The sequence below is a fragment of the Berghia stephanieae genome, chromosome 1 (genome assembly GCF_034508935.2).
Source record: "Berghia stephanieae isolate SIO BIC M18660-M18661 chromosome 1, UCSD_Bste_1.3, whole genome shotgun sequence".
Classification (NCBI taxonomy): domain Eukaryota; kingdom Metazoa; phylum Mollusca; class Gastropoda; order Nudibranchia; family Aeolidiidae; genus Berghia; species Berghia stephanieae.
In genome coordinates this window covers 19,043,723-19,056,222 of record NC_088360.1, presented here as the reverse complement: position 1 = coordinate 19,056,222, position 12,500 = coordinate 19,043,723, and the positions used below count along the sequence as shown (strand labels likewise).

The following is a 12,500-nucleotide window of genomic DNA, read 5'->3' as shown; positions in this document are numbered from 1 at the left end:
GGGCATGTCGTATAGTTGTATGACACTCGCTTGGGACCTGTGGAATAGTTGTATGACATTCGCTTGGGACTGTCGTATTGTTGTATGACACTCGCTTGGGCATGTCGTAAAAGTTGTTGACACTTCGCTTGGGACCTGTGGATAGTTGTATGACATTCGCTTGGGACCTGTGGTATTGTTGTATGACATTCGCTTGGGCCCTGTGTATAGTTGTATGACACTCGCTTGGGACCTGTGGTACTGTTGTATGACACTTCGCTTGGGGCATGTCGTATAGTTGTATGACACTCGCTTGGGTTGTGGACTGTTGTATGACACTCGCTTGGGGCATGTCGTATAGTTGTATGACACTCGCTTGGGTGTTGTGGAATAGTTGTATGACACTCGCTTGGGACCTGTGGTATTGTTGTATGACATTCGCTTGGGGCATGTCGTATAGTTGTATGACACTCGCTTGGGACCTGTGGTACTGTTGTATGACACTCGCTTGGGGCATGTCGTATAGTTGTATGACACTCGCTTGGGTGTTGTGGAATAGTTGTATGACACTCGCTTGGGACCTGTGGAATAGTTGTATGACATTCGCTTGGGACCTGTGGTATTGTTGTATGACACTCGCTTGGGGCATGTCGTATAGTTGTGTGACACTCGCTTGGGACCTGTGGAATAGTTGTATGACACTCCCTTGGGGCATGTGGTATAGTTGTGTGACACTCGCTTGGGTGTTCTGGAATAGTTGTATGACATTCTCTTGGGACCTGTCGTATAGTTGTATGACACTCGCTTGGGGCATGTCGTATAGTTGTATGACACTCGCTTGGGGCATGTCGTATTGTTATATGACACTCGGCTTGAAATCTCTAGTATCGCTGTATGGCAATGAGCTTGGTACCTGTGGCATTGTTGTATGACTCTCGGCTAGGAATCTACAGGACCCTATTTCGAGTCCCGATACGGATGGTGCTAGGTTGAATCTTTGGAAAAGGCTCTTTACTCATATTCTGTTATTGAGCTTTTGTATGAAATGAGTTTCCGGCCGGTAACATGCGTTTCTGACGAATAAAAACTATAATGTTGACTCAATAGACGTCATGTCTGGTCTTACAGGTCTAGTGATAGCTTGGTCTCCGGTAAATCGCTTTGAGCACATTTAGTGGACATTACAGTATATAAAACCTCATAAAGTGGACATTGCAGTATATAAAACCTCATAAGATTTTTTGCTAAAAGAGGCACCCTTTAAGTCCGAAGTTTCCCAATTTCGTACTTTTATAAAAGCTGTTTTATGCTTTATATGTGTTTGAAGAGAGGAGACAGGGATTCAAAAAGACCATGATAGAAATTTATAAAATTAATATTTGCCAATTACAGAAGACTTCAACGAAGTAATAACTATGGTGAGATGTCAGGATCAGAAAATCTTTTATTATAATGTTTCAAATATAACTATCATCATCATCACCATCATCAAATTCATCATCATCATCATCATCATCATCATCATCATCATCATCATCATCATCATCATTATCATCATCATCATCATCACCATCATCATTATTATCATCATCATCATCATCATTATCATCATCCTCATCATCGTTGTCACAAGTGGAAATATCGATATGGCATTTTCCAATTGACACACAATAACTCCCCTAGCGACAAAGATGCAAATTTCACACCCACACGAGAGCAAACCCTATTCTACCCTCGTCGCTCACACTCCGCCAATACTGGACAATACAAAATTAACTGTGGACATCTGGAAGACACGCCCCACCACCTTATCTTCAAAACAAAGACCCATATGGGAATGAACAGGACGCGCTAGAAATATAAATCCTGCAACTTAGAACAAGACCGTCTCTTCCACAAAAATATCTTAATGAACGGATGTGTTTTTATCCAGTTCAGTGGTGTGATATTCATAAATGAGGGGTGAGTGGGTTTCATTGAGTTAACTTTCTTAAATTTATTTCTGATCTACAGTCTGTATCAACAGCTTTTTCTGCAAACTTTTGCTTCTCTATTCCTATGAGGTTGATGTGCATGATATCATTATGACTTGGTAACATGCAATGTGAACACATTATTCAATACCATGGTTTCGCTACCAAGATAAGAATTACAACAATTTGAACTTCATTACTTATTGTATTGTGAATGTTATGTCCTTAGACAGCTGTACGTGTGATTAATCATTGCTGTTTACTATTTCTATGTAATATGTAACAGGAAATCATAGGATTTGAAGACCTCTATAACTTAAATGTAATTAATAGGGCGATTGTGTGAGTGCATGAGCTGACAACCTATCTTAAGCGCTCGGAGAATCACTACATAAAATTTTCTGAAATAAAAATTTTAACCTCCACATTAAATACTATATTACAATCGTCATCATCATCATCATCATCATCATCATCATCATCATCATCATCATCATCATCATCATCATCATCATCATTATCATCATCATCATCATCATTATCATCATCATCATCCATTAATTTTCACAATTTTAATGGTCAGTGTTCCTGTTATCATTATTCTATCAATTCTTTTACACGAAATTTTATATATTCAGTTATACACTTTCATGGAATATCATTTTATTAGCAGTAGTTGGGGATATAACCAAAATATTTAGGTGATTAAACATAATTTATCAAAGTACAACTATAGACTCGTTTCATTCCGACATTTGTTACAAAACTGTTTTCACGTATAGACTCTGGTGTCTTTTTTCCAAGCCAGGATTCGATTATATTTTAAATTGATACTTTATTTTGCCGTTTTTAAGAAGACAGCAATAAACAAGTTGATGACAATGTGGTTACGGCTAATGATGTATTAGTAAAAAGGGTTAGATATTTAGTTATGACCAGATGAATGCTCAAAAAGAAATGCATTTATGACATTCTGTTTAACTGCAAGAGGTTAAATTTTCACTTTTACCTGGCTACCCTATAATGAAGTTGTCGGTAATGGTTGTATCCAATCTTTGAAGAACTTTAGGGAAAATTTCGAAGGAACTGTGGTTTCTGTACGAGAGTAATTGGCTGGATTTACTTATCCGTAGAACCATGGCGGTGTTTGGGTTATACGTGTTCCACTGCACGGTACCACTCGGAACATTTGGTGTTGGATTTCCATATTTAGCAAAATTCGTCCAAAGTGTCTGAATTTGCCGTCCAACCATTTGATCCTCCAAGGAGTGAGATTTCCCGGGCTCTTGGAACTGTTTGAGATTTACACCAAAAACAAATTCAATCTCCTCAGCGTGTACCGGTGGCATCCATTTTGGGTTAGAGGTCAAACTAGGTCGGTGATCGAACTCGTATACGTAGTGGTTTTTCTCGGAAGCGTATTTCATCTCAAAATTCGATTCGATGAACGCTGGCCCTTTGAAATCGATATCTGAAGCGGCGTACACGTAAGCCAACAAAATGTTCTGTTCATCTGTCTCATTCCCGACCAGGGACGGCTGGTAATAATGGGCAGGGTGGGCAAATACCAGCCTGTTTTTTTCAAGTTATATGCTGTATTACCAGGTCCGAAATAATCAAATTTAAATTAGATAATTTCAAAAGTTACTCTTAAACTTGATACTTCGTACTGAAATCAATTTGTGTGTATTTTTGATAGATTGCGAATCACCATGCACCCCGTAATGCATAATCCAGGAAATGCTCCTGTTCTTTTTATCACCCCCCCCCCCACCCCAACCACTCCACACCACTCCGCCCACATCGTCATCTCATCGTCACGTCGCCTGACGGTGAACTAACTCCGATTTTTGCTGTCTGGCCTCTCTAGTACTTGGTCGGGCTAATTCAAATGAGCCCACCTTATTAACCAGTTAAAACTAAATAGAGATTTTGGCAAACGAACTTTTTCTTATTTATTGCCTTACTTGTGCTGGTGGTACCATTAATGTAATGACTTTGGGAAGGTTCCAGTATTGAATTAAATGTATTAATTTACTAATATATCAATTTATTATTCATTTATGTTGTTTTTATATATTTGTTTATCCATTTAAATTATTTCTTTTTTTTCTCGTTTTCTTTAGTGTTTCTCAAAACTCATTTATTTAAATTGTTTACTTATTCGTTCTTTTTATTTTTATTTTTGTTTTTAAACTAATTAATTTGTTAGTTTTTTTTTCAAATTCTTTAAGTTATTACCGCTGTATTTTTAAAAGAAAATTTTTGCCAGACTAAATATTTTTTCAAAACAATGTAATTTTCTATTTTATTCCCTTTAATAAAACAAAACACTTTTATTCGAAAGTCACGACTAAATAAATATATAAAATACAACCACTATTTTGATTTTCTCATCTCAACAACTGAATTAGTATAATATATGAGATGTACTCTTCTGAGAAAGGAGTGAGTTGAATTCTAAGTAAGGAAATAAATACGTTTAAGGCAAGGGTGGGCAGATTCCGTACTTGCCCGTCCTGAATCTAATACATAGGCTACATAAGATAGTTCGCGATGAAGAGGCGGGAAGCAAGGGGTTTGGTTGGGGAAGGAGCAAGGATAACAGTGTAGTGTCGTTATTGTGATAGTCTAACGAATGCATGCATGAGGAGAGATTGGTGACATTATTTTGTCTTTATTGTAATATCGTATGGTAATCATCATTGTCGACGACATCGTCGTTGTCACCATCACCCAATGATGAAAATGCGCCTTATAAATGTCATGTATTATTATCATTATCATCATCATCATCATTATGCGTCTATATATATATATGTGTGTGTGTGTGTGTGTGTGAGTGTGTGTGTAATTGGATGCGTGTGAACTTTTGTTCGTATGTCCGAAACTGCAGTATGTAATTTTTTTTTTTTAATGATGGTCAATGTGAAGCGCTTCGAAGCTTCGGCACAAGCGCTTCAAAAATGTACATTTATTATTATTATTATTATTATCATTATCATCATGATCATCATCATCATCATCATCATCATCATCATCATCATCATCATCATCATCATCATTGAGAATAACAACAACATTAACTACAAGTACTAGAATCGCAATAAAAACAATATCAACATCATCATATAATTTCCGTCATCGTCTCCACAACTATCATTCTAACCAACAGCACCACCAAAACCACTACCATAATTACATCCCCCCTCACCGCCTCCTCCTCCTCCTCCTCCTCCTCCTCCTCCTCCACCACCACCACCACCTCTACCACTATTCCAACCACTACCACCACCGGTACAATAATTCTAACCCCCACCATATCTACCACCAACACCATCACAACCACTCCTTTGATATACAAGTTGTTTTGCAAGTTAAGTTTGAGAAGAGAAATGATAACAATTATCACTAAAAAGATCATTTATTTTACAAGCACTATTCCCCGTCACCTTGACATCTCTAACCTCCCAAAACCGCCGGCGAAGGTAGCTATTATCGTCTTTTATCATAACCAAAACATAGATACTCAACTGCCTTTGTTTTAAATGTTTGATGTTTGGCATTTTAATTACTGCAGTAGTATCTCAGTTGTGTTTCTTACGGTGTCCCCTACACAACACCAAGCGATTAAATTTCCCCACTTTAACCTATCAACCATTGAGTTCGAATTTACTCAAACTTGACGTCATGTTACGTTTTATCGTTTTCACCAAAAATGATGCAATTTGAGCTCTGAATGAAACTCGAGTCATATCGCTGTTTTTGCGTCTCGATTAAAACTTTAAAGTTACTACTACTGAAAACCAGTAATGTAACAGAATATTAATCACGCCGTTGAGGGGTTAAAATATCTCTTTAATTTCTCGAGTGAACAAAATGGACTTGTATTGTCAAGGTGTTGTATTATGTCTTGTCACTTTATTTTTAGTTGTATCCTCTTTCGTGATTCATTTTTGATTGCTTTTGGAATAATTAAAAGCTACGGGTATTGCCATTTCATTGTGAATGTGATTATTTGTGGTTGAAATATTTAAGGGGAATTATGAATGAAATTGACAACATCTTTCTTCGGAATTCGTCTACTTTTTCATTCAATGAAAAGTTGGAGATAAAACGTCTTGGACCACACCAGCCTCGTGATTTGATCATTGTTAAAGATAAAAGAAAGTTTAAAACATCTTGGTTTGAAAAATTTAAATGGCTTACTGTAAGCGTTGCAAAAAAGAAATTGTTTAGTTTTTACTGTGTTCTCTTTAAAGGAAAATCTTGATGGTCAACAACAGGATTTGATGATTTGAAACACTTGTCTGAAAGCTTATCAAAACATAATACCTGTGCAACACATATATCCAATGCTGTGAAATTCAAATTTTTAGGAAGTACAGACATCGGTCGGCAGATTAGTGAAAGCTATAGTCTTTCTATCCAAAAACACAATGAAGATGTGAAGAAAAATCGATACATATTGTCCAAAATCATTGATTGCCTTAAGCATTGCGCGATTCACGAACTCCCTCTTAGAGGCCACGATGAGAGCCAAAGTTCTTTGAACAAATGTATTTTCATTGACACTATTCATCTGCTTGCAAGTTCAGATAACATTCTCTCACAACATCTATCCCAAGCGACAGTTAACAAATACACATCAAAAATAATTCAAAATGAGCTTTTAGACTCTGTACTCTACGTCTACAATGAGGATTTAAAGAAAGATTTAGAAAATGCCCGATTTGTTGCTGTTCAGGCAGATGAAACAACTGACGTTTCCAATCAGTCTCAATTTGTAATTATTTTAAGATATTGCAAAGATGGCGAAATATATGAGCGATTTTTAAATTTTGTTCCTGTTACAGATAGGTCAGCAGAGGGTCTCTCTATTGTCATTAAGTCACAATTAGATCAATTTGATTTAAAACACAAACTGATTGCTCAATCGTATGATGGCGCGAATGTGATGAGTGGTAAAAATACAGGAGTGCACGTTCGGATGAAACATTGGTTTCCATACGCACATTTCGTTCATTGCTACGCGCATCAATTAAATCTAATATTGAGACAAGCGTGCTCAGCAGTTCAAGCGATTAGAATATTTTTTGCCCAATTGGATGGCTTTTCAGCATTCTTTTCAATTTCCCCAAAACGCGCCGATCTTTTAAGATCAATCACTTCTAGTCGGCTTCCCAGACCAGCACAAACTAGATGGAATTTTCAGAGCAGGTGCCTTTCTAGTGTTCAAGATTTAAAAGAAGAGTTACTTGAATGTTTTAGGAAAATTCAGACTGAAGACGGTTGGGACGCTATATCGGTGCGCGAAGCTGTTGGACTCGAACGAATCCTGAATACTGAGGAATTCAATTTTTATTTGACCCTCTTTAATAGGATTTTTAGCCATGCTAACATTTTATTTGCATACCTGCAAAACAGAACAATAACCGGACCAGATATAATTCAGAGCGTTGAAGATTTCAAATCTAATATTTCAAAAATAAGATCAGATGTTGACAGTCTCTTTAATGAAATTGTTTGCTCAACCGATACTCAGTCAAAAAGAAGACCTCAAAGCAATTTAACCGCTCATGCAAAAGAGGCTTGTGATATTGTAGTTACTCAAATAGAGGAAAGATTTTCTCAATATGAACAAATATCCTTATTTTCACTTGTGAACCCTATGAAATTTTTGACTTACGTGGAATCAAAACCTTTAGAGAAAATAAAACTTGTCTGCCAGTATTACCCGTTTTTAGACAAAAAGAGATTAGAAAACGAACTTGAAACCGTGTATTCCAACAATATATTTCAACTGCTAGAAAGCTCGCAACAGCTTTTAAAGGAAATAATTGAACTAGACCTCGAGGATGATCTGCCAATGGTGTCAACGTTGTTAAATATTACGTTAACAACACCAGTCTCCACCGCAGAAAGTGAACGGCTATTTAGTACTTTAAAGCGGATCAAAACATGTGTGCGGAATACCATGGGACAAGAGCGCTTGAATGCGCTCACTGTGATGTCCGTGCATAAACAATGGTTGTCCAAAATTGAACTTAACGACATGATCATCAATCATTTTGCATCATCAAAGACTCGACGAATGGATTTAATCTATAAATAGGTTGGTACATAAACATGAACTATAATTTATTTTTAAATGTCGTTAATTACATTAGTTATTTGCGTATATATATATATATATATATATATATATATATATATATATATATATATATATATATATATATATGACCGAATCATCTTTGCCCGACCACTATAAATAGGCTAGAACCGCCACTGTTCCCGACATACTTTCGAACCATGTCGTTTATCAGCCTATCCTCGTCTGCTAGCACGTAAGGCCCGAAATAATAATCCTTAAAACTACTGATGAAAAGCTGTTTGCTGTAAGGCCGTGTGGCGTACAATGCAGATCCGCCATCCTCTGCAGTAGTAAAACCACGGATCGTATCCACGTGTGTAAAGTTATTCTGAATCCACATCTTCAACGGCAAATCAGGCAAAAAACCAAACGTCTTCTCTACAACTGGATTCAAGATTATCCCAGCATCACTATATGCATTTTGCACCGATAAACTAGCGTTCAATAGCGTTTCAGCATCAACATTTCTCAGACAAGTCAATTTTTCCCTGCTAGTGGGTAAATCGCAATTGACATTTATTCCTACCTGGTTGAGGAAATCTCTTGGAGAGACTCGGGCTGCGGGAATATGCATTGCCCAAGGGGATAGTGAAGTTCCACTCTCCATTATAGCTCGCGAGAAAAGACCCTTTGCTAGTGGGGACAGTAAAAGAAGTGAGACGCTGCTTGATCCGGCACTCTCTCCAAATATGGTCACCTTGCTCGAATCGCCGCCGAATGAGTGGATGTTCGATTTGACCCACTTTAACGCCATGACCTGATCGAGCATTCCATAATTCCCCGGGATTACGTCATCCTCATTAGACAAATATCCAAAAATATCCAATCTGTAGTTGATGGTCACGACGATCACCCCATTGGATGCAAGTTCAGACCCGTCGTAATGAGACCCCGCCCCCAAGTAGTAAGCACCACCATGAATCCATACCATCACGGGTAAAGGGTCACGAGAAGAGGTTGAGGTCACAGTGGGCTTATAGATGTTCAAATAAAGGCAGTCTTCTGTCCTGTTCAAGGGTTGATCGGCCACTTGGTAATGCTTGCTGTAGATATACCACTGGTGACATTCGTTACCAAATTTGGAAGCATCTCTGACACCAGACCATTTCGTAGCTGGTAGTGTCTTCTGGAACCGCAATCGACCTGGAAAGAAAGAATAAAGACTTAATTAACACATTTATTTACTTATTTACTTCGACCTACCCCCAGTGACTTAGAAGATACAAAAGAGAAGACTGAGACTTGCGGGGCACTGCTGGAGACACAAGGAGGAGATTCCAAGCAGTCTTGTGCTATGGGAACCACCTGAGAGAACCAGAACCAGAAGCAGAAGCAGACAGAATAAAACATAAATTGACTGTCTGCTAGATGACACAGGAATGGACAACACCCAGGAACTGCGTACACTTATGGAGGACAGGACAGAATGGCGAAGACTTGTGGCTCATGTTGGGCGCCCCAAAGGGCGACCTAAGTAAGTACGTAAGTTACTTCGACTTTTAGCTCCTCCAGAAGCATAAGCCATTAACAACGCTCCTCCATTGGACATGATTCTGCGCTACTCTTTCCACTTCCTTTCATTTTGTCTTCTTCTCCATCAGTTCAACCTGTTGGGCCTCCAAATAAAGGCATGCGAGATTCAAAGTAAATTGTAAAATCTCGAAATAGGATACACCTGCATGCCAAACATACAAAACATTATTTCCTCCAACAATAACCGAAAACTATCACAGCCAGATCAGCCCAGCAACAACCTAGAGAAAAAATGCAACTGTAGGACCCAGACAACATGCCCACTAAACGGCAATGGCCTGACTCAAAACGTAATTTATCAAGCCACATTAACACGACCAGACACACCGAAACAAGAAACATACATTGTCCTCACCGAGTGTTCATTCAAAACCAGATACAACCTGCATACATCTTCCTTCAGAAACATACACAAACGACATTCTACTACACTAAGCGAACACATTTGGAACCTCAAAGAAAAAAACATACAACACAGCATCACATGGAAAATCATCTCCAGAGCACAGTCGTACTCCCCCTCTTCTAAGATTTGCAACCTCTGCTTGGAAGAAAAATTCTTCATCATCACTAAACCGAATATAGCAACATTCAACAGAAGAAACGAACTAACTTCCTCATGCGGACATAGAAACAAACACCTTTTATGTAATTACGAACCTCCATAAACACGAATCTATAAAAATACGAAAACACAACAATCTACACTTTCACTTCCACTTCCTGATGAGAGCAACGCTCGATAACAACGTTGTAGAAGTCAAACAATCTTAATATCTGTCAAATGTTTATAAATAGCTCCTTTTATACTAAAGTTGAGCACTATTATTTCATGGTTTTTGTTTTTATAATTTATATATATATATATATATATATAAATTATTGGATAGCAGATATGGACAGAGGGGGTGAGACAGAGTCTGTGTGAAAGAGAGCGAGGGAGTGCGCGAGAGAAGAAAAAAAGAAAGAAACAGAGAGTGAGTGACAGAGAGAGAGAGAGAGAGAGAGAGAGAGAGAGATAGATAGAGAGAGAGAGAGAGAGTGAAAACAAAGAAAGAAAGAAAGAGAAAGAGTGTGTGAATGAGAAAGAAAAAGGTTGAAGAGAGGGGGGAGAGGGAGAAGGAGAGAGAGAGAGAGAGAGAGAGAGAGAGAGAGAGAGAGAGCTGGTCTACCTACCTACAGGAGGAGTAGCAAAAGGAATCCCTAGAAACTGATCCACAGAAAAGCCAGAAGATGAAGTTGCAGACCGCCATATGCAGTATTGACGAAAGGGCGGTAAGTGATGGATGATCCCTGGTTGGTGGAGGGAGAATGGTCTCCTGGAAAAGCTGCTTGACCAATCAAAGCGGCGTAAATTGTCTGCAGAAGCCAGCTTGACGCCATGTTGGAAAACTTAATTTATAGGAAATGTTTGTTTATAGTTTGCAGTCTAGTCTAATGAATCAATCACTAGTTTAGACTAGTACGACGGCAAGATTAAACAATCATATGGTGACAAGCCGCTTAAAAAATTTAATGTGACATCATAGTCATATTATATCTATTAAAATGACATCAAAAGGTCTAAAAGTCTTGAATTGTAATTTCCAAAAAATGTCAGATTTTTGACAAGTTTGAAATTATTCTGAGCTATCGAGTTTTGAATCAAAGGTTTAACTGCCAAAATATAAGGTGTTTATTTATTTATTTATCTTTTGTTCTGTTTTTTTTTTTACGATAAGTCACTTTAACTCTATTCACTCAGTATCCAAAGAGAGAGAACACAGCATATTCTGCACATAATTACTGAGAATATTCCGATTAGCAAAACACCCTTATTTAAACTAATGGGGTACAAATGGTGATATTCTACTTCATCAAATGTATGTACCGTACACTGTCCTCATAAAGGTTGCGTTACATATTGTGTAAACATTACACGATGATTTCTTGTAATCGGGAAGAAGAAAATTTCGAAGAATCGCGAGTTTCTCACACGGCAAAGTTACTGCCTTAATGTTTCTTTTAGTTCTTGGTGAGTTAGTCTGAGAATTTTCGGAGACTAACTGAGAGTCCGGGCTAAGGGGTGGTGGCAAAGTGGCATTAGAATGGAGACATACCGAAACCGAACTCCCCCCCCCCACACACACACACATTTTTAGGTAATAAAAGCTATACCACAGTCCTGAAGGAAATTACAATCACTATTTGTATAGGTCAGTGTCGCTGAGGTGTAGAATTATGACTTAGACTAGGACCGAACATTCGAGCCAGCGATTTGACATCTCGATTGCATAATGGGAGAGGCATCTTTCGTTTCCTATCGAAGAAGGACGTTAATTCGGAGGTTCCTAAGCTGTAGAGCGAAGATCTATTTGTTCGAAAATTATATTAGCGCCTGTAAGACTGAGTCTCTCGTCCTTTGATTTAAATGCACTTGTTTCCATTTTCATAACATAAAAAAATGCAAAGCAAAGCATTCTGTTTTTTCCTAAATAAACGCTACAAATGCAATCTTCTTAAATTTCTTTTTTCAATTTGATATTCCACTGTGACGGTTATCAGAATTCTTATTACCGAGGTTCAGGCTAACACTATCATCATAGTTTTGTTGCCATCGAAATGTATACCAAGGATATCAACATAGAAACTAAATGTTTAATCAGCGATACCGGGTGCAGGTACCACTTGTTACTCTTATGCCAAGTTTATGGTTATAAACTTTTGGTTACAAAAACCCTGCCATGTTGGTTAGTGAGCTCTATTTGAGAACATTAGCATAATGTTAATTTCATTTTATTTTATATTGACCCCAGAGCAACACAAAAGCAGATTATTGCATCTGTTCTTTTTGCAATTTCACTAATAATAATAATAAT

The 12,500-nt window shown here is 37.8% G+C and overlaps 1 protein-coding gene across 1 annotated transcript in view; it reads right to left on the bottom strand.

Moving 5' to 3' along the window:
- Positions 1–8,203: 8,203 nt before the first annotated feature.
- Positions 8,204–12,500, bottom strand: part of LOC144963458 (putative inactive carboxylesterase 4) — a 5,018-nt gene continuing 721 nt past the window's right edge. The window contains exons 2-3 of the mRNA XM_078897541.1: positions 10,819–11,034; positions 8,204–9,252 (exon numbers count right to left, since the gene is read on the bottom strand). Of these exons, the coding sequence (XP_078753667.1) occupies positions 8,204–9,252; positions 10,819–11,034 (1,265 nt within the window). The remainder of the gene's footprint in view (positions 9,253–10,818; positions 11,035–12,500) is intronic.